The sequence below is a fragment of the Meles meles genome, chromosome 10, assembly GCF_922984935.1.
Source record: "Meles meles chromosome 10, mMelMel3.1 paternal haplotype, whole genome shotgun sequence".
NCBI lineage: Eukaryota > Metazoa > Chordata > Mammalia > Carnivora > Mustelidae > Meles > Meles meles.
In genome coordinates this window covers 18,602,030-18,629,541 of record NC_060075.1, presented here as the reverse complement: position 1 = coordinate 18,629,541, position 27,512 = coordinate 18,602,030, and the positions used below count along the sequence as shown (strand labels likewise).

Here is a 27,512-nt window from a genome sequence, read left to right as displayed (position 1 = left end):
AGACCTCGACCTGTTCCCGGGAGTGGGGCGGGGCCTTAAGTGAGTGACAGCTGGACCTTCCAATGCGCAGAGGGCGAGGACCTCCCCTTCGGGCTCCCGAGCTAGAAAAGAGCGTCGATGCCGGCGGCAGTGATGAGTTGTAGGAGGAGCTGGCTCCTTGGCGGCTCTGAGGAGCGGCTGCTGCTGCTGCCCTCTTTGCAGGTGAGTGGTTTTGTTTTAGAATTTTGCGGTTGCGAACCTTTCTGTTTTTAAGTGATGTGGTGTTTTAATTTGGAGTGCAGGAAGGCCAGTTCTTGACGCCCCCGATTCCGTCTTTGGAGGGAATCTGGTGCTCACTCGTCCGCCGCTCGAGCTCCCACCCTCACTGACTCCCCAGGTCCCTCTCAGGTCCCTTCCTCAGAATAAGCCTTTCTGGGACGCACAGATCTGTCAGCTGAAAGGAGGACTGCGCTTTGATCGTGGTGTCTTGACGGCGACAACAAACAGGAGTTGGAGGGAACGATGACCTGATCTCTCCCGGACGTATGAGGCACAGGGTGGCCGAGTAGGGGTCCTGGAAGCAAACTCGGGTGTTTTCAGGGCCACCGCCACTATATTTAGGGCGATGATAGACCTGGCCCTAAACGTCTAAGTAGATAGAAAAAGCCTGCATGCTGGGAAGGAGAAAGAGGTGAATAACTGCTGGGGTTTCACGTAGCTCTCAAATCGAGCTAAATCACAGGTTCTTAGAACCACTAAAAATTAAAAAAAAAAAAAAAAAGTAAGTCTATTTCTCCTCCATTCAAAGGGATGAGGGCTGTATGAGTAGAGAAGGACAAGAGAAATGCATCATGGAAGTACAGTCCACAGTTACTTTGAAAAAGTAAAGTTAAAGGATAATGAGTTGTTTGCTAACTTCCTATACTCCTCTGCCCCTACCACCTCCCTTCCAAATGACGGAGGCTTTACAGCTTGTGAGCGGTAACCAGAATGTGAACTGACCAAATGCAGCCTCTGGGTGGGGGGAAATCGAATGGCATCTTTCACCAGGAGGTACTACAGTTTTCTGTAATCAAAGCAGAACACATGACAGCTTGTACTTTGGTTTAAAACTCTCTCCCCTGACGCTCCCCTGGCCCCTGGTTTTATCCATCTTTTTTTTTTCCCTTATCCACCATAGATGTCCCTCATATGGTGGTGGGCTTTCTTTTATTATAAGTTTGTTGTTGTTGTTTTTAATTCTAGTTAGTTAACACGCAGTGTTATATTTGTTTCAGGGGTGCGAGGTAGTGATTCAACACTTCCATGCGTCACCCTGTGCTCATCACAAGTGCACTCCTTAAATCCCCAGGGTGGTGGACTTTAGAGAAATGTAATTCAAGCGAATGGTATAGCAGAAGGAGCTCTGAGTTGGAAGTCAGGACCCCCAGGTTTTCGTGTGGAAGCTGTTGTTATTTGTGTAATCTTAAACAAATCATTTCAACCCTCTGGCTTAATTTTTGCATCTTTAAAAAAGCGGAGGTTGCAGCAGATTATTTCGGAGGGGCCATGCTTATGTTAAAAGTCTGTTTTAAAATAGAGATGTTTAGACATTTTCCACGACAAGTACATAAGCAAAAATCTCATAGCAGTAAATTCTGGGCCAATCTGTCAGCAAATAAATGTTCCCATCTACAAAGGGTAGTACTTGTTCTTTTGCGCCCCTCTTTAAGCCACACCCAAAGGATCACTGTAGAAAATTTGGTCATTGTACAGAATGACCATTATACAGAGTATAATGTGGCAGAAAATGTCCTCCTTTATTCTGTCACTCGGAGGTAACTATTAGTCTGCCCAGGGTTTGGGCAGATCTGGCAGTCTCTCTTCCTCTTTTGCCTTCTACGGTTGGTTGAGATTAAGTGGCATATTTCATTTTAAGTAATGACCGATACATCTAAATTCAGCTGTGCGTTCATTTTTGTGGGTCCGGTGCTCAGAGAACAGAGGACACAGATATTTGAACCAACAGGTCTCTTGAACAGCCTTGGAATGAAATCTGGTGTGAGAGAATGTTTACGTGGAGAAATAAGACTAAAAGTATTAATAATAAAACTCTTACACGGAAATTTGGCCACAAATACTGAAAAAAAACTTTATGAAATGTAGAGGAAACCTTAGCCACTTGATTAAAGCATTTGGATTATAGAATACTGCTTAATATTTGGTATGCTTCTAGAGCTGTGTCTTACCATCAACTCTCCACACCCCCAGCCCATACAATATTTGGTTATATTTCTCCTTCCACTACCTAATTTAGCTTGTTCTCTGTATCCCCCTCCTCATTTTACTTTATTCCCAGCTTTTACTTCCACACATACCTCAGCAAGGTAGGATCAATTTCAGGGGCCAGAGGTCTGGGTGAGTTTTCATTAGTCTGCTCCATTCAACCCAGAATACCTCTCACTCTTTGGCAGAGTGTTTTTTTCACCATAATCTCATTTAGTCTCCCTAATAGTCCCTTGAGAACAGCAATTATCCCTGTCTTTATAGATAAGGAACCTGAGGTCCAGAAAGTTTGAATTAATTGGTCAACATCCCACCATCAGTAAGCAGCAGAGCCGGGACTAATGTCCAGGTTTCTTGACCTCAAACTTCTGGGATTTGGTGGCAATAGCTTGTATAGACAAAAGCTATTATCTGGGGGGAAATAAGTAACCAAAGTTAGGAAGGAGGTGTCATGAGTGGGTGTTGGGTTCATCAGTGATGCCGCGCAGGCTGGAACAAGCAACATGCCCTGGGCAAGCGCTTATCTCATGACCCAGTATATCTCTTCCCTATGAATAGGGGTCTACATGCATGGTTTGCTACCCGTGTAACAAGGGATCAGTAGGGGCTGCCTGTAGAGGTAAAGTTGGAGAATGACCATTACGGTGCCTGGAAAGCACCAGGAAGTGATAGAATTTGCTCCTGGTAAAGAGTTGCTCTTAGAACGCGAATGGAAAAGTTACTGTAAAGCTTTAGGGAAAGTAATAGGTGGTGGAATGCAAGGTACTTTTACATACAGTCATGTTCGGACTTCTAAAATTGAGCTTTATTTTGGGGAAAGCGTGTTTTATTAAGACTCTAAGGAACTGAACTCTGGATTTCATTTCCCCTAAGAACTGTTCCTTTTTTAATTTATCCGAAACATGATGAGCCTTTTTTTTCCATCCTCGAATATGCCAGCCTATCTTTTATAGAATTAGATTCCTCTACAGTTAGATTAAGAGTTGTTCAAAGCCATGCAATGAGGATTTGGACTAGGGAAAACATCTGACTGGTGAAGGGTGGTATTTTCTAATATTTAGGGGAAGCTTTTGATCACAGCAACTCTGGCTCTGCATCCCTTATTTTACGTTACTTCAACATTCTATCATTGATCACACTTCTTACTCAGTTTTTAGAAGCAGAAAACGAAGTTTCTATTTTTAGAGTGGTCTTTATCCTGTAATTTTCCTCGCCTGTTCATGAGTCATTATACTAGAGTATTAGATACTACTTTTCAGACACCTGAGGAAGGGAGGCAGCAACATCTCAGGAACATTAGTTTGGAAGATGGGACGAGCTCAGTTATGGTGGGGGGTAGGGAAGGTATGTGAAAGTAAATGGTTTGATGAGGGGCAGGAGTAGGAGGCAGCAGCAAGATCGTCTAGTGCTACATTTACTGAAACTATCTAGAGGTCCTGGAAGTATGGTAGAAGTAACCTCAGTAAATGCAATGCCGTGTATTTGCACCAGTCCTCTCTCCCCCTACCCACCTATTCTCTCCAGCCTTGCCTTGCCAAAAGGATGCTTAAAAAAAAAAATTAACTTCAGTTTTATGGTGACATTTATGGAAAGAATATCTTTTGCTCTGTTGGCAATTGGGATGGAATTTCTATACATAGACATAGCGAGAAATCTTTGAAAATATTTCACCTGCATAGCGTGTTTCCTTTGAATCACCTGTCTCTCTACTGCTCAGCCAGCTGCTCAGCGTGTATGCCTGAGCCAGCCTGCGTTCTCCTGAAGTGCGAGGCACTGTGGCAATTTATGAAGATGATGTCTGAGAGAAGTAAAGCATGTCAGAATGACATATTTTTTTTTAATTTTTTTTTAAAATTTTTTATTTATTTGTCAGAGAGAAGGAGAGAGAGAGAGAGCACACAGGCAGGCAGAGGTGGAGAGAGAAGCAGGCTCCCTGCCGAGCAAGGAGACCATGCGGGACTCGATCCCAGGACCCTGGGATCATGACCCGAGCCGAAGGCAGCGGCTTAACCCACTGAGCCACCCAGGCGTCCCAGAATGACATATTTTTGAAGTTGGTTAACAGCATGAATACTTTTTCTCTATAATTTTACCTTGAACCCATTACTAAACCAATTAAGCAGAAGTAAACAGACTGATTTGAATGTGCTCGGTATTGTCTTTTGTGAGGAATAAAAACAATTATGAATGGGATTCCATTACTCAAGGTACTTGCAGTTCCAGCCGAGAATAAAATCAGGTGATTTAGTAATTCTGAGATTATCCCATGACAGGATGCTTAAAGGTTCAAAATGCTGATGTGATTAGTAGGTCTGAGTATGGTATCCAGCTAGGCCAAGGTTTGCCGAACTAAGACCTTCTGGTCTACTACCTGTGTTTGTACGGCCCACAAGTTATGAATGGTTTTTAAGTTGTTGTTTTGTTTTGTTTTACCGGTTGAAATACATCAAAGAATGACAATACTTCATGGGCATGAAAATTATATGAAATTCTAATTTCAGTGTCCATACATAAAGTTTTATTGAAATAAAACTTCATTTATTCACTTATGTAGTTGCTTTCAGCTACAATGGCAGAGTTGAGCAATTGTAACAGAGACCATAGAGCCTAAAAAATTTACTAATTGTCCTTTTACAGAAAAAGTTGCCAACACCTCAGCTAAACTGTAGTGTTTTTCATATCTGTCTCCTTCATCCCATCTCATCAGCCATTATCTTGGTCCAGGTCTTCATTATGTATTACCAGAATCATTGCAAAAACCTCTCACGTATTCATATCAGTAGTTTTCCCTATCTCATTCTGTGTTTGTAAGTGCTGCCTGACCCTCCTAAAATACACATTATTAAATCTTCAGTGATGGCCCAATACTTATAGAAGAACCTATCTTCTTTGGCACAACGCCTTTCTGGGGCCACTATTCAATCTTATCTTTCTAGGTTTGTCTCCTCCTACTTCCTTGATATACCCTGTACTTTGGATAGAGATCATATAATTTTCCATATGGGACACTGAAGTGTGAAAGGGGCCCTATAATAATAATGTTGGGAAAACAGGCTTACAGCAAGACTATAGCAAGACTGTTCTAGGCAAACATGGAAGTGTGGTCACCCTTTCTATACTCCAGACAGTTTGAATGGCTCATCGTTCTCCATATGCACCTGTTCCCTTGCCTCTACTCAGTATTCCTTTAGGCTAGAATTCCTTTTTCTTTTTCTATAAATCTAAGTCTTGAACATCTTTCCAAATCCAGATTAAATAGTACCATTTTCATGAAGCCTTAGTCAGAAATAATCTCCCCTTTTCCATCTCCCTTATGAATGAAGTGCTTTCTCATGGTATGGATTACTTTCTGCTTTAGTGACACACACACACACACACACACACACACACACACACACACACCCCTTTTCCCCATCAGTTCCTTGAAGACCTAGTTGTTGGATTCAGTACTCCTCACAGTCCTGCATTATACCCCGTTCAATTGACTAGATTGGGGAGACTGATGAATATTTGGGGCTGTCAGTTTGTAAATTGGCCATTTTAATGTGAATAAAGTAGTGAGAAAAGATTCCAAGGACTGAGGACAGACACTTAGGTGCCAATGTGGTGATGTAGCAGTGTGGTTCAAGGCCAAAGGGTAGGCTTGGAGGTCTAGCCTGCCTGAGACTGAACTCCAGCTCCCGCCATTTGCAATCTGTGTCACCTTGGTCAAGTTGACCTTTCCATCTAAGTTTCTGCTTCTGTAAAATGGGAGTAAGACCATAGAACCTTCTCCATAGAATGGTGGTTGAGGATTCAAATAGTCCCAAACATATGGTGAGCCCTCCATGAATATTGGCTGCTATGACATCGTATGCTGTCTTCATCATCATAGATAGTACTGTTAGTGGTGGGTAGGAAAATACGGAGACCCAAGACCAGGATGTAATAATGGAAGAGCTGAGACCCAAGACCAGGAAGTAACAGTAGAATTGCTGAGAGAAACACAGCACCAGAATCTTAGAATAATTCTAACCCCTCCATTGAGGTAGTCAGCTTCAGAGGGATCAAAGAGGCATGAGTCCTGAGAGAAGATGGTCTTTACTTAGTGAGACATAACTAATTGGCGGTCTTTTGAGAGACCATTTCAGTAGAGTGGTTAAGGCTCAGTTTAGGTGTCAGAGGACTGAAAAAATAATGGCTAGAAGGAGGGAAAAACAAAGAGGAAGGGGTGAGAAGATGAGACACAGAGTCATGTAAAAGATATGTTTGTTTAGTCATTTTTTTCTTTGAGCAACACCATACTTTAAAAAGGAAGAAACCCTGGGGCATTGGGTGGCTCGGTCAGTTAAATCTCCAACTCTTGTTTCTGTTCAGGTTTTGATGTCAGGGTAATGAGATTGAGTCCTGCATCGGGCTCTACGCTCAGCAGGGGAGCCTGTTCTACATTCTCTTCCTCTCCCTTTGCCCCTCCTCTCCCTACAAGTGTGCTTTCTCTCTCACTCTCTTTCAAATATATAAATATATCTCTTAAAAAAAGGAAGAAACCCTAGGGTATGCTAATTCAGTGACCTGTGTGGTCTTTTCTGGTATGAAGTAAATCATTGACTAAAATTAGTGCTTAATTCAGGTGCTGGTAACCCCTTGCCAAGGGATAAACGAGGAATCTTGAGAACCAGCTCCAGAGTGCTGAGCTTTACCAAAAACAACACAAAAAACAAAGCTGGATTTAAAAAAAAAAAAAGTTTTAAATTTGAGGTGGGGTGTGTATATTCATAGTGTGGTACCTCTTTGTAAATTGCCCACTTGACTTTGTGCCTTAAGGTTTTTCCCTAGAGCAGTCATAAGCTGAGCCCTCCTTCACACTCACCTTATTTGTGTGCATTTTATGAAACGACTGCCTGGGTTTGGAAGAACAAGTTGTGACTGGAGATGGTCCTGTGAAGTAAAGCCAAGTGAGCCTGGATACTCCAACCCAGACTCTGAAGTCTCCATGGTGAGGAGAAAGAGCATGGGCATGGCGGCGGATGTGGATTGCACTTCCAGTTCGCCACTTAGGGGCTCCCTGTGTTTTGTTGGTTTGACTTTTGGGTTTTGGGTTTTTGTTTTGTTTTGTTTCAAGTATTTATTTAAATTCTAGTTAGTTAACATATGTTAACTATAATGTTGTCAGTCGGAGTCTCTCTTTTCTCTGTGGAGATGTTGGCCATTCGTGAATACGCTAAACTGTGAAAGATCCAGGAATGTAACAGATGATCATGACTGGCTTGGGCTTTGCCATTAAACACACTGCCATGCTCGGATTAAGGCCTCCTAACCTCTCAGGCCTGCCAACCGAGTGTTTTTACTTTGGCAGTTACCACTCACAACTGCCAAGCCTTGGGCTCATTAGCACAATGTAATCACTTCTGTTGACTTCAATTCAGTCAACACACCTTCCTACTAAGTGCCCAGCATGTGTCACATGTCACACTAGGTTTTGGAGAGTGGGCGGTGAGTGAGGCCTGCCGTGATGCAGCTGCCAGTGTAACAGAGCACGTAGATGCTGAACAAGTAATCTGTACAAGTGACCCATCACAACTGTACCCAGTGTTATAGAGCGGGTGCTTCAAGACTGTAGACCAAGCAGGACTGACCACTTCTGGGGGGTGAGAAGGAAGGGCAGAGAAGTTGGCCTAGAGCCGAGGTGGTCTCAAACCAGCAGTATCTCAGCATCACCTGGGACCTTGTTAGAAATCTAGATTCCCAGAGTCTCAGGCCCATGCCTGAGACTTCCTTGGAAGGGAAGCCCAGCACTCTTTCGTAACCACTTCTCTTGGTGATTCTGATGTATGTTCAAGTTTGAGAACCACTGACCTAGAGGAAATAACCTTAAAACTCAGCTTTGAAGCTTTTCCAGTCAACATGGTAGCCACTGGTCACATGAGCCTTTGAAATGTGGCTGGTCCAAGTTGGGCTGGGCTTTATATCTAAAATCCACATCGGGTTTCAAAGACTTACTATGAAAAAAAGAATGTAAAATACCCCATGAAGAATTTTTTTTTTCTTTTTTTACAGAGAGAGAGAGAGATCACAAGTAGGCAGAGAGAGAGGACAAAGCAGGCTCCCTGCTGAGCAGAGAGCCGGATGTGGGGCTCGAACCCAGGAGCCTGAGATCATGACCTGAGCTGAAGGCAGAGGCTTAACCCACTGAGCCACCCAGGCACCCCCCCATGAAGAATTTTATAGAGCTCATAGGTCAGGATAATATTTTGAACCTGTAAGGTTAAATAAAATATATTATTAAAATTAATTTTATTGGGTGCCTGGGTGGCTCAGTTGGTTGAGCGACTGCCTTCGGCTCAGGTGATGATCTTGGAGTCCCAGGATCAAGTCCCGCATCAGGCTCCCTGCTCTGCGGGGAGTCTGCTTCTCCTTCTGAACCTCCCCCTCTCTCATGCTGTCTCTCTCTCATATAATAAATAAATAAAATCTTAAAAAAAATAAATAAAATTAATTTTATTTGTTTTCCCTTTTTAACGTGGCTTTTAAAAGATCTAAAATTACATATGTGGCTAACAGTATATTTTGATTGGACACAGATGATCTAAAGGAAGACTAGAAGTTACCTAAAACTGAGTGGGACTGAGGTGGCGGGGGTGGGGGGGATGCTGGGTGAGGGTTCTGGGTAGGGTACAGGTGTGCAGAGGTCCTGAAGCAAGAAAGAACACGGCATGCTCAAGGAAATGAAAGAAAACCAAAGCCTCACAGGTCACATGAAAGATTTTGGATTTTATCCTAAGACCAACTGAAAGTGATTAGGAATCTTATTTTTTTAATTTATTTTTTTAAAAGGTTTTATTTATTTATTTGAGAGAGAGAGAGAGATCACAAGTAGGCAGAGAGGCAGGCAGAGAGAGAGGAGGAAGCAGGCTCCCTGCTGCGCAGAGAGCCTAATGGCGGGGTTTGATCCTAGGACCCTGGGATCATGACCTGAGCTGAAGGCAGGGCTTTCACCCACTGAGTCACCCAGGTGCCCCTGATTGGGGATTTTAAATAGGGTGCTCACTTTTCAGGATGTTTGCAGCTTATCAGTGAGGGCATGAGAGCTACATCTGAGTATAGCAAGACTCTCAGAATCCAAGCTTCTCCCCTCCCCCAAAAGATGGCAGGGTGGAGGCATTTGGTCAGGACCCAGAGGGAGCCGGACCGTACCCATCACCTGCCTGGGCCCCCGGATCCGAGGACAAACACCCCGGACAAGAGGGGGAAGCAGACACCTGGGAGAGGCAGTTTTGCTTTCAGTTCACTTTCAGCTGGGTTAAAGCTCAGAGCTGGCAGAAGGATTCCAGGAAGAGTTCAAAGTTGAGTAGAAGTTTGATTCCAGAGCTGGGCTCTGCAGGGCCCTGGCCAAGGGATTGGTGAAGGAAGGCCAGGGAGAAGGAGGCCGGCACATGTGGAGGTGAGAGGGTGTTAGACAAAGCAGGGGAAAGCCAGGATTGGAGCCTGGGGGCTGGCGGTCGGACCATCTCCCAGGGTATGGGGGCCTCTCCCTTCATCTGCGGCCTGGAGGAGATTTCTTTGGAAGTCACGGTTCACATGTTAGCAGACTCAATCTAGCCTCCGGACACGTTTCGTTTAGCTCATATTTTTCAAATATATTTAAATTAGTCAGCAGTATTAATATCAGATGTCACATAAAAAAGGTGCATTTCTGGTGTTCTTGAAAATTAGAAGATCCGGGAACCCCAGTTCCTCAGCCTCACAGAGAAATGGGGGAGCTAAATAGTCGCTTCTCCTTTTAGTTTTATATGAACTTTTAGGAGTGGAAATGGCCCTTTTTATGTTTTTTGAAGAAGACACTTTTTTTTAGCCCGGAGACAAAACTGAGTTCATAGGTTCTCTGTGGTCTGACTCGAAGTCTTACATTCTTACATTCTCTCCAGCGTTTACTTTGAGGAGTTCCATCTTCTGTTTGTTTTCCAGAAAGATCCTAAGAATGGGACCCTTGGTTCAGTGAGACCGGCTTATGCAAAAGCTCTGTCCATTTACACAAGAGTCGCGTCCATCAGAGATGCACGTGTGGTCCCCACAGTTCTCCACGGTTCCCATCACCCCTGTGGCCCAGTGTCTCTGCTCTTCCCCTCTGTCTGGCCCCTGTCTCGTGAGAGTTTGCAGCCCCCGCCTGAAACTTTAAATGAGACTGACTGGGCTGCTGTGGGTTTGTTGGTAAACACTTGGTATGCCAGCTCCCATGGTGATTAAAATCTTAAAGATCGCAAACTCTAAACCTCAACACCTCCTCTGTAAATATTCAGCTGTTAATTAAATAGGAAGTCAGTTGATAGCAGCAAGGAGGAGAGAAGGAAGTAACTTTATTTACCCAAGATAGATGCATTAATCTAGTACCTTATCCTGTATCCACCCCTGGAGGCCAGAGTGAGGGAAGGGTATTTGTGTAGTCTTTCTGGCTATGGTATTGTTTCTCTGCTCCAGTGTATGTATTGGGGGGCTGAGTGAGGGGGAAGACTGGAAACAGAAAAATTGTTCTATTTTCAAACAAATTAAGCAAATAGAGCAGATTTAAAATACTGCCAGGCTTGGCAGTAAGTGCCTGGGTGTTCGTGTTCTTGCTTTATTTTGTTCTCTTGATCTAGTTCATAATCAAAGACAATGGAGACATGCTTCTGCTTACAGAATTTGTCCAACATGCCCTTTTCCATTCGAAGGGAAAAGAGCTTCATTAGCACAAGGAGGCTTCCCCCTTGACAAGACAAAGTAAGGGTTGAGGGGGCTTCTCTTTTCTCCATCCCCCTTCTCCACCAGAAGCAAAAACCAAAACAGTAACTGTTACAAGGGGGTGAATCCAGTTTTTGACTGATCAGACGCTTCTACTACTTGGTGAATTGGGCTCTTAAAAGGAAAAAGCAATACAAAAAATGTCTTTCTTTTGCAAATTAAACACACACACGCATACACGCGTGCACACAATCACACACATTATTTGGTTTCTCCCAAGGCCCCAGAAGGAGTTTGTTCAAGTGAAGGAGCCTGAAGCTTGAGCTTCATTAGCTTCGTGGTTATTCTGCTTCAGGGCACCAGTAATCACGCAGCAAAACGCTGCCCCGATGTCTTTCATCCTGTTCTCTGTTCTTCCGCCATCCCCGAAGGAGTGCTGAGGGAGGATAGAAGCATCGCTCTCCCTCCAGGAATTCTCAGCTCTGGGAGGTGGTTTCACCTGAGCCCCGAGCCCAGTCTCTTCCAGATGCTTCCCACTTTTCGTGCAATAAAGCTTCAGGCCTGATGCTTGACAAGAAATGGAAGTCCGGGGGCACCTGGGTGGCTCAGTGGGTTAAGCCTCTGCCTTCAGCTCAGGTCATGATCTTGGGGTCCTGGGATCCAGCCCGGCATCAGGCTCTCCGCTCAGCAGGGAACCTGCTTCCCTCTCTCTCTTCCTACTTGTGATTTCTCGCTGTCAAATAAATAAATTAAATCTTAGAAAGAAAAGAAATGGAAGTCCAGGGGCACCTGGTGGCTCAGTCATTGGGCATCTGCCTTCGGCTCAGGTCAGGATCCCAGAGTCCTGGGATCAACCCCCACGTCGGGCTCCCTGCTTGGTGGGGGGAGCCTGCTTCTCCCTCTCCCACTCTCCCTGCTTGTGTTCCCTCTCTCACTGTCTCTCTGTCAAAAAAAAAAAAAAAAAAAAAAAAAAAAAATCTTAAAAAAAAAAAAGGGAAGTCCAAAGCCCAACCACCCTCACCTTTCACCTACTTGCAGACTACTTCAGTCCGCCTCCTCCCTCAGGTCCTCCTGGGTTGCCCTCACCTGAAATAAGATGAAACCTTATGGTAAAGGCTCTTTTCCCATCAGAATCTCTAGGAATTACTAAAGAAAGGAAGCAGCTAGATACCTAGATTCCAGTTAACTTTGTCGCCGATGTATTATGTAACCGTGGGTGAATCACAGGGTAAGTGGCACAGAACGGGGCTTGCCAAGAATGGCAGAGGACCGGCCCCGATGTTCCTATCATTTTTACTCCCCAGGGTGGAAATGGAAAGCACTGGGCAAGGAAAGGGAGTGGCATCTGTCAGCACAAGTATGTCCACAGCAAGGAGAGTGGAGGCAGCCTGAGGCGGCCGGAGCTCAGCCAGAACTGAACGCAGCAGAATCTCCAGGGGACCGAGTGGGACCAGCAGAGCTTTACGCCCACAGCTTAATTTAGGGAATTCCGAAACACTTTAAAGTCTACCAGACTCTCCTGCTGAGATGCGGCTGGCTTCCATGGGACAGTTTAAGGATCAGGGAGGAGGAGTCTGGGCTTCCTTATCAGCGTGCTTCCTCTCCCTCCTGCAGACCTGCTCCTGCTAATCTGTTTCCACAGGCAGCATCTCTGAGCTGCTTGCATTTGATAGCTTGTTTGGCTTACGGATTTATGCCTGCCAAAAGTTCGATCTTGAGGCTGGTGAGATTATTTCGATGAGTGCCGCGTTCAGCGTTAATGTTGCTTTAAATCACTTTTAGTGGTGTTTGGATGTTGAACCTTAGATTTTCTTCTAGGTCATGGAGCTTATGGTATTGAAGAGCTAGCCGCCCCCAGTTAGTGATTTACATACCGGATCAGTGTGGTGGAGTCATCGAATGAACGTGTTTAACTTCTAAAATAAAGCGAGACTGGTAAATACTTCTTCTTTTTCACCAGAAGAAAAACAAAGTGAGGAGGATGCCTTCAACCCGGAGTCAGCTGCTAGTAGCTGGGAACTCCCAGCTACTAGTCATCCTTTTAGACATCTATAACTCATTCCATTAAATCCTCTCTTCTGTAAGCACGGAAGCCCTTTTTATCTGGCAGAAATGCAGCAAGCCATTACAATGACGTGTTCTGTTGGTTTACATCATGCAATTAACATACTGTCTCGCCATCAGAAAATTTAAGTTGACTAGGTTCCCCATAATGAATTATTTGTAGGATGTGCCTGTATGTGCCATAGTGTATAAGGTGTCTGATCTCTTGATGTCAAATCTGGTCAAAGGAATGACTTCAATTTAGTTCAGACACTGACTGTTGTAAAGTTGTGCTTCTGTTCCCAGGAGTCAGTTGAATGAAGAATATAACAATATACTTTTTGTTCCTTCTCTTTCTAGATGTATTGCTGTCATTGAATATTGGCCTACTTGAAAGTGCTAGGGAAGCTCCGCCATCAGGATGTCCAAGTACAAACTGATTATGTTAAGACATGGAGAGGGCGCTTGGAATAAAGAGAATCGTTTTTGTAGCTGGGTGGATCAGAAACTGAACAGTGAAGGAATGGAGGAGGCTCGGAACTGTGGAAAACAACTCAAAGCGCTAAACTTAGAGTTCGATCTCGTATTCACGTCCATCCTTAATCGGTCCATCCACACGGCCTGGCTGATCCTGGAAGAGCTGGGGCAGGAGTGGGTTCCAGTGGAAAGCTCCTGGCGTCTAAATGAACGTCACTATGGAGCTTTGATCGGCCTCAACAGGGAGCAGATGGCTTTGAATCACGGTGAAGAACAAGTGAGGCTCTGGAGAAGAAGCTACAATGTGACCCCACCACCCATTGAGGAATCGCACCCTTTCTACCACGAAATCTACAATGACCGGAGGTATAAAGTGTGCGACGTCCCTGTGGATCAGCTGCCCCGATCTGAAAGCTTAAAGGATGTTCTAGAGAGACTCCTTCCCTTTTGGAACGAAAGGATTGCTCCTGAAGTATTAAGTGGCAAAACCGTTCTGATATCCGCTCATGGAAATAGCAGTAGAGCTCTCCTGAAGCATCTGGAAGGTACCATCTTTTTGCTACTACTTCCTAAAGGTTGCTAAGTGTTACGCGTGGGCCTTAACCTAGAAGAGATGTGGTTTCTGAGCTTACAATGCACAACTGACATGACAGACTTTCTTTCCTATTCCTTTTTGCCTCTTTAGTCTTTTAAGAATCATTTTGTTCTATAAATCAAAACCCCTGTGCCTTTCACATTCATATTATAGATAGCAGTGATTCTATATCTTTAGCAAGCATCCAAATTACCTAGAGGGAGAGTTTGGTCTCCTACAGATTGCTGGCCCCATCCTTGGAGTTTTGGATATGTAGGCCTGGAGTGAGGCTGGAGACTTTGCATTTCTAAGATGTTTTATGGTAATGCCTATACTGCTACTTGGGGTACTCCACTTTGAGGACTCTTGATCTAAAAGATCATATGGCTTTTGTTGTAACTTTTAGGGAGGCTAGGAAGGGTATATATTTCTATAGAAATGGTATGCAAAGCCAGTTTATTTATTTGAGTCTTTCCAGATAAATAAAATGATCTAGACTTTGGTTTTGCCCATGCTCTTCCAACTTTAAACAGTTATTCTGGTGTTTCAGACCTGGCCTTCTTGAAAAGTTCCTTTGTGCCAGTCCTCTCTTTCCAGACCAGGCTGAGTCATTGCTTGGGAGAAAGTTAGTGGGACAGAAAAGAAAAGGATGGCTTATTGGAGATAATTGGTTGCCTCCATTTTATTTTAACTACTTGATGTTGTATTCTAAACATACTCCAAAATGTACACTATTGTTATCTTCTTCTTGAGTAACATGAACTAAATGAACTCTTGAGGACCCACGCTCACTAGTTTGGGCATCAGTGAGGCCCTGTGACACCTTTAGGGGGTCTCTCCTTCCCCTTTCTCCCTTCACTAAGTAATCCCAGGCAGCTGTGTGTTTTGAGTTATCTGTTCCATCCACCGTTTTCCTGTCTGTCAGCACTCTCAGCTGCCAACCCATGATACTAGAATCATCTCTCCAACATTCCCTTCCCATTCTGCTTTACCTTTCTCTAAGAGCCGGTGAGAAATGAAGGGGTTGACACTGTTTGTGAAATAAGTGAAAGTAGCTTATTAGTAACAAAACAAAGTGATCTTTATGAGATTTCATTGTAAATGTTTTAACATGTGTTTTTACCCCTGATTTTTAAAGTAACGTGGCCAGGAGCCAAATCATGACTCCTGTACCTGCACCCATTAGTTGTGCAGAGATCTACACTCTACAGACTTTACTGGCTATTAAAAACGTTATTGGCTAGACATGGCGCTCAATCTATTGGTGTATGTTTGTGTATATATCTTATTTACTCACCTCTGTAAAGAGTTCTATTCTTCCTCTTTCAGAATAGTCATATACTGGATTAAATGACATATGACTTCATCATTATTGGACTATAGTACTTTATTGTTTGAAGAAGAGTTGAGCCTTCTCTTAGGATAGTGACAAACTGAAATTGAGAGTCTCCAAGTTTCTGCCCAAAGATGTATTCTGTCTCACGACACCAGTTCCTTTTTTCCAAAGGTGGAGCTTAGAGCTCTTCGTGGCCAAGCTCCCTTCCCTAAAGAAAATCCCCTCATCTCCTTTGGGATCCTCTTTTCGTCCCTGTCTTAGCTAGGAAATCCTCCCTTTAAAAGTGATGTCTTACTGCTTAACACCATTTATTTTTCAACTATCTTCAGGCTTAGATGTCTTTAAGATTATTCTGCATCCCCAGCCATAGCTCATCTTAGATACCCCCATTCTATTGCTGCATTGGTGATGTCACGATTTGTTACTGTTCTTTTTTTTTTTAAAGGAAATAAGGAGTTTTACAGATGGTGGTGAGGAAGCCTATCCCCATGGTGGGGATGGAGGCCAAAACACCTGTGGAGGGCAAGGTTACCCATAGAAAGCTTACTTTCTGCATTTGAGGGAGGTTTTGAAACCACTAATAATTTATTTAAAAAACAATCATTTAGGGTAGCTGCTGTGGAAAACAATCTGGCAGCTTCTTGATAGATTAAACATCAGTTACCATATGATCTTCTAATTCTACTCCTAGGTATTTACCTGTATTCATTTCTGAATGCTGCTGAGACAAAGTATCAATCACTGCATGGCTTAAAACAACAGATACTCCTTTTCTCACAGTTCTGGGGGCTGGAAGTCCTAAAGTAAAGTGTTGGCAGGGTCATATTCTCTCTAAAGGCTCAAGGCAAGATTTTTGCCTCTCCTAGCTTCTTGTGTTCTTTGGAAGTCTTTGGCGTTCCCCGGCTTGTAGATGCATCATTGCGGCCCTCAGTCTTCACTTGGTGTTTCCCCCGTGTGTCTCTCTTCTCCTTGTCCAAATTTCCCCTTTTTGTAAGAACACAAATAATAGCAGAGTAGGGCCAGAGACCTCCTCTTAACTTGATTACCTCTATAAAAACCCTATTTCCAAATACGGTCTTCTCGGGTGGGGACTTCAACAAACCTTTTTGGAGGGATACAGTTCAACACATAACAGTACTTAAGAGAAATGAAAACATGTGTCCACATGAAAACTTGGACACAAACCTTCATAGCAGTATTACTGATAAGAGACAAAACATGGGAGCATCTCAAATGCCCATCATCGAGTGACTCGATAAATTAAATTTGGTATATCCATTCAATATAATATTATTTGGCAATGAAAACGAATGGGATAGTCTTATGTGCTACAACATGGGTGAACTTTGAAATCATTGTTACCTAAAAGAAGCCAGTCACAAAGGAGCATATGTTGTACAATTCTACTTAAATGAAACGTCTGTGTGGCCAAATCTTTAGAAACAGAGAACAGACTGTTTCCTAGGCCTGGGGTGGAGGTGGTGGGGCGCGTGGAATGAAGAGTGACTGCAGTTCGGTACAGGTCTTCTTGTTGGGGTGGTGAAAATGTGTTAAAATGGATCGTGGTGATGGTCACACAAGTCTGGATGTACTAAAACCCATCAACCTATATACTTTATGGGGGTAAATGGTATGGTATGTGAATTATCTAATTAAAGCTGCAAAAATAGTTTAATCAATGGGATTAAAAGACGAATGGATTTGATATTGGCCTAGAAAAAAAAGATTTCGGGCAAATATATGGAAATGCTATCAAAGTAGGCATGCATGGATGTGGAGTACAGAATAAAAAATAAAAATAAAATATAATTTTGACCGCTAAAGCAGAAATGGATTTATAGGGATTGCTGAGAAATTAGCAGACATTAGTCCTCAGGCTTCATTTTAACTTTCTTCTGAAGGTCTTTTTTTTTAAGTTGAATGTATAGAACTAAATCACCTTTCAGAGCTTATTGAAACTGAAGCAACCTTAAATTATAATTCCTATCCCTCTCACTATAAACAGGCCTTAGACAAAATGTGTTTATTTGGGAGATAATTAATTTAAAAGAGTGGTGTTCATGCTGGAAGAGGTAACTGGTACGAGGAGATTTTAGTTGGAAGCATGAAAGCGGAAAAGGTGTGGAGTTGGCTGATGCCTGTGGCCGAGGACAGGGGAGATGTAGATGAGGGAGGCGGGGACTGGAAATGGGAAGGCAGGTGACCAGGGAGGATGGCAGACATTCAGAGGAGAAAAATGCAGAAAATCCGGAATGTGCCATTGGCACAGGCCCACAGGTGGGGAACCAAATGGAGTGGATGGGAAATTTGGGGTCTGTCCATACAAGACATAGGCTGGTATGTAATCTTGGCTCACCCATCCTGGGTAGGAGAACAAGTTTGTTCCTTTTTGGCCTGTAGTACCCCCTGGTGGTGGTGGTGGTAAGATTCATGGAGCCCTTTGATGTCGCTGTGATTTCCTATAATGACTTCCACGTCTAACATGGAAGAAATTATTTCATGTGCATGAAATGGACTAAACTAGATTTTAGGATCACTTGGTAAGTTAGTTATCATGTCTTATTTTAGGAGTTCTCTAAGTACCAATCTCCACTAAGAGATACCTGCTCTGGTGTATACTGAAAAATAAGATGCAAGTATTCTATGTCACAGCTCTAAGAATTACATATGTGACTTTCCCAAGATCAGAAGAAATCGTGTGTTATTTCTCCCATGTCATTTCTATTAATGAGATTTTAGGCTTTTTAAAGTTTATCCTGAATGTATATGATCACTGGAATAGGAACATGAGTCCTCTTACCTTGCATGTCTGACCTGACCTTCAGAAGCCAAGCTATAGGGCATAATGTGGTACCTCATAAATTCCCAAACTAAAAGAAAATATTCTTTTGAATTTGGATGCTAACTCTTTAAGACTCCAAAATATTAGGTGACTTTCCTTTACTTTAAGGGGGGGGGTGGAAATAGAGATTTTTATCAGATAGTAAGGACTACTTGCAGTTTACTGGGGATTATATGTGTTTAGTGTGTTAAAAACATATCATAAAATTTACCATCTTGCTTGACAATTTATTCTTACTGTAAAGTTACATGACTATATATATCACCATTAACCGTTTTCTAGTTAATACCTGTCGTCCCAGTATAATTATTAATAGCTTTTCCTTTCACTTTCAGAAGTACCCCCCTTGAATAATAAATGATGTGGTCACTTTACTATAAAGATGTTAGCCTTCATTAGTATTAAGAATGAATCTTTAGGCACCTGGGTGGCTCATTTGATTAAGCAACTCCCTTTGGCTCAGGTCGTGATCCCAGGGCTCTGGGATCAAATCCCTCAGCGGACTCCCTGCTCATCAGTGTGTCTTCTTCTCCCTCTGACCTTCCCTCTCTCATGCTCTCTCTCATTTTCTCTCTCAAACAAATAAAATCTTTAAAAGAAAAAAAAAAGGAATGAATCCTTGAAATGGCTATGCCCAGATTCCATACTTCCTATAAACACAAAAGTTGCTGAATTCTTTGCATTGATTACAAAAGTAAGAATGCTTGTGGTTGTAGATTCATTGGAGTCCTAGTCATGCTTTCTAGATATGCTGATATCAAATTCTCTTCTATAAACAGGATCCTTTGAAAGAACTGGGCAATGTTTCTATGTATTGTCTTTAAACTGTTTGACAGACTTAAAGCTGTTACTTCCTGCTGGGGAGGAGTGTGGTAGTTGGTAGAATCCAACTGACAGCATCCCATCGTATCATACAAATACGTTACGGTTTAAAGATTAGAACTTGGGGGTAGAAAGGATGATGATCCTATTAAATAACCACTCAGAATATTGGTTTACCCTGAAACCTCAAAGTGCCTTGTGATCTTTTTACTTAAAAAGTATCCTAGTGTTCCACATCTACTCCATGTTGTATCTACTTCAATGATGAAGAGTGTTGGTTCTTAAGACGGTATTTTGTTTCTCAGCTATCTGCTGCTATGACTCAACCCTATAAGCAGTCGAGTCCTGACTGACACTTCTTCCATTTGTGAAGAACAACACAGGTGCTGTTGAAGGAAAAGGAAACCCAGACAGATCTCAGATGACTTGGCCATGATCATGATAATTAGTTGGAGTCCTGAACTCCACCCAACCCAGTTCACTGAGTCTCCACACATGATTACCCCCTGGGCTTTTTAAAATTTTTTTTTCTGAAAAGTAGCCCTTCCCTTGATCTATTTCTTGTTTGGAATACTGTATTTTAAGAAGCTGAGACAAGAGTATCCTTGGCAGGTAAACCATTAAAAGTTAATTTGATTCAACTAACTGAGTCTTCAATTATTATTGCTGTTACCCTAACATTGTGGTTTGTGTGTGGTGTTCCCTGGTGCAGCTACAAAGGTGGCTTTATTTGGAGTGCATGCTGTGTGCTAAGTGCAGTTCTAGGCATTTTACCTCATATCCTGTTTAATACAGGAACTAGTACAAGGCTCTGACCCGGCTGGAAAGCTGTGTTTCAACCCTGTGTTTTACTCTGCTCTTTGGTGTATCTAGGTCATATTTTTTTTATTTCATTTGACCAGCCAATCATTGATCACCAAGCTATTTTGCTTAAAGAAACTGCTTTAATAAAAAGGAGCAGACTACTATTTACCTTAACTTCATGGGTCAGTCTCAGCTGTATTATGCCAAGTGAAAGATGCTGAATTCAAAAGGCTGTATATTAAAAAAAAAAAAAAAAAAGGCTGTATATTGTACCTTCTTGCTGAAGTCTTAGCCCTCGGTGGTTCAGAATATGACTGTATTTGGGCATAAGGTCTTTAAAGGGGTAATTAAGTAAAATGAGGCCATTAGGCTGGCCCCAAATCCAACACGATGGTTGTCCCCATAAAAGATCAGGACACAGACATGGAGGGAAGACCACGCAAAGACACAGGGAGATGTACAGACCAAGGAGAGAGGCCACAAACCTTGATATCTCCACAACTGTGAGGAAATACATATCTGTTATTTTTTTTAAAGCAACAAACAAACCAGGCATTATAGATTCTATTTATTTGCCATTGTGGAAAAGGCAATATTATTGGGTCAGAAAATAGATCAGTGGAAAAGAGTAGGCTGCAAAGTGGTACAAGGAAATTTGGAGGGTTCATAGAACTATTCCGTACACCCAGAAGGGTGAATTTCATTGTGCGTAAATTATAACTCAGTTTAAACGTCTTGCTTTTATCCAGCAAAATGGCCATTGCCCTAATGGGGACCGTGCCTTTTGGTGCACAAAATAATAGACTAATTTGACTGTCAGATAGTAGAATTAAAGGAAGGTTGCTACATACACCTACCTTTGCCTTTGAAAACTAACCTGGAGGGCACCGGTATGCTTTCTCAGGAGCAACTCGTTCTGTCTTTACTCAGAACCCAAACCATGGCATAGGGAATTGCCAGTCAAAGCCCATCTTCCTGAATTATCTATAAGCTGTGGGACCACGAAGCTTTGTACTTAGGATTGTGAGTTCCTCTAGTAAAGGTTTTTCTGCCTCAGAATGATTTCTCCTTACTTGCCACCAAATTCTTCAGTCATCATGGAGTCTTCTGACTTTTTTTCCTTCTCACAACCAGGCAGCCCAGTAATAGGTCAACGTAGGAGAACACACAGTAGAGTGAGGCAAGTGTTACCGATTCAGAGCAAAGCAACACTCTCGTACAGGAATTACAAACCCAGGACCCACGTGCCCAGCGCCCAGCATACACTTCTTGCCTGATCGGGACAGCCTCTACCCTGTCAGTTACTTATTTAATATCTCTGCTTTTCAATTGTAGATCATTGGGGGGATTTCATTACCTTTAACTTGAAAGTAGCTCTTAATACTTTCAGAAGAAAGAAGACTTCAGACAGACTTAGGAGATGTTATATGGTAAGAAAATGCCTACCCTAAGAGATGGCTTTACCTATTTTTAGCAGGTGTGAACGATTACCAGTGCTGGGCTAGTAAGTCCAGGCAAAGCATCCAGACCCACTTCTCCCAGAGCAGCACCATAGGAAAGCTCCTGACGCAGGCTTAGTATCTAAGAGCATCCTGTTCTGTAGCGTTCCAGACAGGCGTGTGTTTCTTTCTCTGTGGTTGGCACAGTCACTTCCTGTTTGTTTCCTGCTGGCCCACACTGAAGGAAAAGCCAGGGACTGAACTGGAACGTTGGATGTAGTCTGCCTCTTGCCAGCGGAAGTGGATTGTTTAGTCTGGGTTCAAGCACAGGGCTAGGCAGTTTCAAGTTTGGAATCAGAGTGGCGTGCAGGAGACTCATGAACGACAGGCTTGATCCCTGAAGAATTGTGTGCAGCTGTACACACGGCCAGGCAGAGAAGCCTTGAGGCGAAATTAGAGAACCAGAGAGGGCAGGTCGGCTGGGGCCAGCTGTGGGGGCGGGGCTGAGGAGTGCATCACCTTTGGCATTTTAGCGGGATATTTTCAGAAGCAGCAAATTCGGGCCTCTCTGGTGGAGCAAATGTTTGCCTGGTGGTACGGTTAAGCTTTCTCTTATTAGAAGAAGCATCATTAATTTACAAAAACCTTCACTTTTAAAAGCGGTAGGCTATTTTCACTATAAAATTCAATGTGGAGTGGATTCTGCCCTCTGCCTTATTCTAAATTAGAGGCTGTGATCCTATCATCACGTTACAATATTCAAATAACCCCTTTCCAGTTGCTCCCCAGCCTATCTTTAAGTTGCACATAATAGCCTCCAACCCTAAAGGAATTCTAATTAAAATAGGCAGATCATCTATGAAACTGAGAGTCTCTTATATCAGCTATTTTTTGCAACAGAATACAGACCCTCCCTGCAAATCGCCCATCGGTGGGCTTTGAATTGTGACTTACTTGCCTGGGAGAGGTACCTTGGGCCGGCGTGGCATCTCCCGGTCCAATGAGCTGATTGAAGTGGTTTCCCTCTTTTCCTAGATTCCAAAAATATGCACTATGTATTTGGGGTTTACTCTCGTCCTGTGACAGATTTGCCTCCCTGGACATCTTCCCTCCTATTTCCCAAGATTCAAAGGATTTAAGCAAACCTTTTGGAGGAAATCAAAGGAACTATATGGAGGACAAATTTAATTTGAGCTGTTTATTAGCTCTAAATATAAACAACCTTTTCTTCAAGGCTAAGAACCTTCTCAGCTCTCTTCTTTTCTTAGTAAGGTTATAAAGGAAACATAATTTTTCACCAAGGTTCTTGGTGCAGGATACAGCCTCTAGGATTGGACACAAGAAATCTTTACTTTTGAGGAGCTTTTGTCTCCGTTTTGACCTCGTTCTGAAATTCGGCCAATACCATACCTCTGGCAAAGTCTTCAGAGTGCTTTCGTGTATAGGCTTTATGCAGTAGAGTTTTTAGTTAATATTTTATTCCTTATTGCTTTTATATATATATTAAGAAGTAGATTCATATAATGTATACAGTTGTAATAGTGGATCTTAGAGCTAAATGATTTCTGGATCCTGGCACCCAACACATAATAGGGTTCTTTACGGTCGAACAAACCATTTACTAAATTCTCACAGTGACCAAGGCACTGTTCTAAGATCACAGGTGACACAGGGATCGATGAGACATGGTCCCTGTTCTCAAGGAAGTTTGCAACCCTGATAGGAGAAGCAAGCATTTGCACAGCCACCTCTCACAGAAGGTCAGGTGTGAGTGCTGTCGTACATGTACAGTGATCTTAATATCTGGCTGTGTTTCCTGTTCTCACTGTATTGCCTTGGGGGCTGGGGCTCATAGATGCAGATTTGACTTCCTGAAGTTAATCCTGTATGCAGAAAATGAAATTGTTTGAATTTCTCTCCATAGTGGCATTGAATTACTCCTTTGACTTACCATAAATGTTCATTATTTCTTACTTGAAATGTCCCAGTCATGTAGACTGATTGCAGCATCCTGGATGCTCCTATGTGAAGGGTCAAGAATTAAAGACAGGGACACCTGGGTGGCTCAGTCAGCCAAGTGTCCTATTCTTGACCTCAGCTCAGGTCTTGATCTCAGGGTCATGAGTTCAAGCCCTGCGCTGGGCTTCATGCTGGGCATGGAGCCTACTTCAAAGCAAGAAAAGAAAAGAATTAAAGACAGTGGTTGGGGATTCAGGAAGGGGTGGTTGTGGAGGGAGAGTGACAGAGAGGGGTAGTTGCAGAGTGAGGACTCCAGTGATTCCCTTCAATACATTCTTGGATGCCAGATAAAAAATCTAGGCCAGTTATCAGACAGGGCTTGTGCTGTTTGTCCACTCATTTTAACCTTCATATGATGTTCCAGTTAATGAATTTATAATACGGTATTGCATAATGTAGTATTGATTCAGTTTGGCTTAATTCAGTGCAGATGCATTGTTCTAGCCTTAGGACCTCTGCTTGCTTAACTTTCTCAGGACAAAGAGTGGCTTATGCCAAAATCAAGTAATGAGTAATGGCTTCACTGTGGTTTTTCCTAATTTGCTATTTTAAAATTTCAGTCCTTAAGTCTCATGGACTGATTATTAACCAGTCTAGGTATTTTAAATATGTGTAAGTAATTAGTCTGCCGTGTGAATGATCTGAATAGTCATTAAAGTGGAATGTCAACTTTATTTATTGGAAACGTTTCTATTTCTGTTGAGCTCTCCTTCCTTTGTAGGGGAAATATTCTAGTACTCGTGGCTTTTATTGAGTTGACTCTTTGATTTGGTCCTACACAAAACTGGGTTATCTAAGCATAGGCATGAGCTCGAGGGCAGTGCTACTAAGAGAGGACCTGTCGAGATCTGGCTAGATCTGGGGCCATGGTCAAACAAGAGAACCCCATGTGTGCTCCAGCCCCTTGCCAGAGAGCTAGAACTCTTTAATAAGGTCACAGACCACAACCCCTAAACCTGCCCACCCATCATGAGCCCAGTGTGTTAGCTGTTTCAAAGAGCTCAGATGAATCTGTTCATGCCCTTCACCAGTCCCCAAAACAGGAGAACACTAGCTGCTACAGTTAGTACCCAGCCCTTCACAGGGGCACAGCAGGGATACAGACATTCTTCTCTCTCCCTAGACTGTCATGGAAGTAGCCTTAGACAACCAGGGTTGAAGTTCTGGGATTTGGAAATAAAAAAACCCAGGTCCAATTTTATTGTCTTAACAGTCTTGTGATTTGAGAAGCTTTGTTTAACTTCTTTGGATCTGTTTAGTATTTTTTAACAACTCTATTGAGGTATAATTTACATAATATACAGCTCACCCATTTAAAAAGTACAGTTCAGTGACTTTTTGTGTGTGGACAGAATTGTCCATCTATCACCACAGTTAATTTTGGAACAATTTCATTATTCCCAAAAGTAACCCTATACATGGCTGTCACTTCCAACTTTCTCTATTCCCTCTAGCCCTAGGCAACCACTAATCTCTTTGTCTCACTCTAGATTTTCCTATATAAATGCAATCATCCAACATGCAGTCGGTGGTGACTGGCTTCTTTCATTAGCATAATGTTTTCAAGATTCATCAATGTTTAGCATGTATCAGCACTCAATTATTTTTCATTACCAAATAATATTCCACTGCATGGCTACACCACAGTTAATTTCTCCCTTCATCCTTTGAGGAACATTTAGGCTGCTTCCACTTTTTGGCTGTTATGACTGATGCTATTATGAAGGTTCACCTACAAGAGTTAGATAGGAAACATGAAGGAATAACAGGTTGCCCCAAAGGGTATCTGTTATCCTACAATTTGATGTGATGCAACTCTCTGTCTAAGGTGTTTTATTCTAATTTCTGGGAAGTTTTTTCCTTCCAGGACCTATAGCTGGAATCCCTCCCAGTATCTGGTATATTTCCAGACATGCAGCTAGTATGGGACTCAATAAAGGTGCAGTGGGGCACCTGGGTGGCTCCATCAGTTAAGTGTCCGACTGTTGATTTTCACTCAGGTCTTGATCTCAGGGTTGAGGGATCAAACCCTACATCAGGTTCTGTACTTGGTGTGGAGTCTGCTTGAGATCATCTTCCTCTGCCCCCCACCAAATACATAAATAAATAAAATCTTAAGGAAAAAAAGTGCAGTTACACAAGTGAAGAGAAATTCCTCTTACATTGCCTTCAATGTCTTGTCTGTTTCTCTCCTGATCTACAGGTATCTCTGATGAAGACATTATCAATATTACTCTACCCACTGGAGTCCCCATTCTCCTGGAACTGGATGAGAACCTGCATGCTGTTGGGCCCCACCAGTTCCTGGGCGACCAAGAAGCTATCCAAGCTGCCATTAAGAAAATAGATGATCAAGGAAAAGTGAAAAAACAAGCTGCAAAATGAAGGCTTTCCCATTTGCTGGCTAGGAATGGCTGCAAAAGAAGTGGCATGCAGTGTTTTATGGGTGCTGATCTCTCTCTCTTTTTTTCCCCCCTGTTTTTCCAGAACTGGGCTATGGGGTAGAGTTTATATAGGTAACTACGTAACTTACGTTGCTCAGATAAAGGCTTTAGGATGCCTGAGTAGGCATGAGTACTCACTAGGCATGAGTAGGATGAACTCTCCTGCTAGTCTTATTTGAGTTAGTCATTTGTGGGGCTAAATTAGTAACCAGCAGGGCTTAATCAATGTCCTAAATATCCAAGATAAGAGAGTAACAAGTCGAGGTGAAGTTTAAGGTATTCGTCATTCAATACATCATTACTGAGTCACTATTGAGAGACACTACTTATTCTAGTGAGTAGTTCACGTTTATATTTACTAAGACTTTCTGGGATGAGAGTAAGGTATATTAGAAATAGACTCTACTTAAGTATTTATTATTAGGCTTCTCCTCTGGGAAAAGGGATGCTTTTCCAGTTAAAACCAGAGGCCCATTACATGGGGGAAATCATAGATGGGTTTCTTCAAGAAAGCCAACAACAAACGATAAGGCCCTTTGCCTTGTCTTTAGTCCAGAGACATCCCTGCTTTGACATTTGGAAGGATGCCCTTTGGCTGCTAGAATTAGCAGCATGGACACAGCCCTAGCTGTTTGTGTTCTCCTTTTGGTTCGTTCTGTTAAACTTCAATCTTTGGGTACTTAAAATTGGTTTAAAAATAAAGGTCTGTGACCAAAAAATGAATATCCCCAAAGCATCTCCATATATGTGATAAACATTAAGCAAAGGCCTCTGAACTAGTCTTTGGCTCAGAACCTTCCTGGGACACTCACAGAGTTGCATGGACACTCACAATTCTCTACAAATTGAACATCCAGGTCCGAGGGAAGGTAGAATATAGTGCATGTAATTTTTATTCACGTGAGGAGGGAAAATATGATACATTGGGGCTTGTTGTATACATGTATTGTTCACCAGCTGAGAGCAAACAATTATGGTACATAACGTAGAGCAGCATGGGTAGGCCATGAGCAGACGGGATTACTTCTCAATCTCAATGACCCTGTTTTCTAGATCATATTTTTAAACATCATGGGCACGCAAGTCCTCTTTCTTTAAACTCTTGCCTTATTTCAAGGCAGGTGACCTGTATTTCAGTGATAAAGTCATGTGGGAAAAATTGTAGCTACTGATCAGTTTGTCATGGTTTTTTCCTTTGGCAGACTAATCTGTTTGTATCCGTTTGATGGTAAATGGCCATAGAAGAAAACTAATTTAGAACCCTCGCTACTGCTTGGTCTTCGTTTAGTCCTTACTGTAGGATTCTTCCCGCACTGGCAATGAACATGGCTGGGAAGGAGAGCTGGACTGTGGATGCTTTACGTTTCTGACCGACCCGTGGTGTCTACTGTAGCCCTTCATTTTAGTCCAGTTGCTTAACCAGTGATACTCTTTAGAATTCAGAGATCAGATCTTCCTAGAATACCATTCTTTCACAGTTTCGTCTCTGGAATTGACCTCTCAATTTTCTAACATGATCGGTGACCATATCTTAATGCAGGGCAAGACCCTAGAGTTGGAGTCCTCCCGTGTCCTGCAGCGAGATGTTCACTCCCAGGTTACCCCCTGGCCCGCTGATAGACTTCTACACACAAAGCTACACTCACAACCACGCAGTTTGGAATCTTGCCGATTTCCTCCGATAGGGTTTATTTTTGCCGACACTTTTCTGCTATAATTTGGCTTATTGTTTTTGAGATCTTGGCTGAAATAAATGAGACATTTCTGAAAA

General features: G+C 42.7%; 1 protein-coding gene across 1 annotated transcript; it reads left to right on the top strand.

The window, feature by feature from the left end:
- Nucleotides 1-74: 74 nt before the first annotated feature.
- On the top strand, nt 75-27,512 carry BPGM (bisphosphoglycerate mutase). The gene is made up of 3 exons (XM_046019969.1): nt 75-201; nt 13,345-14,006; nt 25,501-27,512. Exons 2-3 carry the CDS (start codon nt 13,406-13,408, stop codon nt 25,680-25,682), a joined length of 783 nt encoding a protein of 260 aa, XP_045875925.1. The 5' UTR covers nt 75-201; nt 13,345-13,405; the 3' UTR covers nt 25,683-27,512.

Coding starts and splice junctions, on each gene's coding strand:
- BPGM (XM_046019969.1), top strand. CDS start 13,406: ATGTCCAAGTACAAACTGATTATGTTAAGACATGGAGAGGGCGCTTGG. Junction 14,007..25,500: donor TCTCCTGAAGCATCTGGAAG/GTACCATCTTTT, acceptor CCTGATCTACAG/GTATCTCTGATGAAGACATT.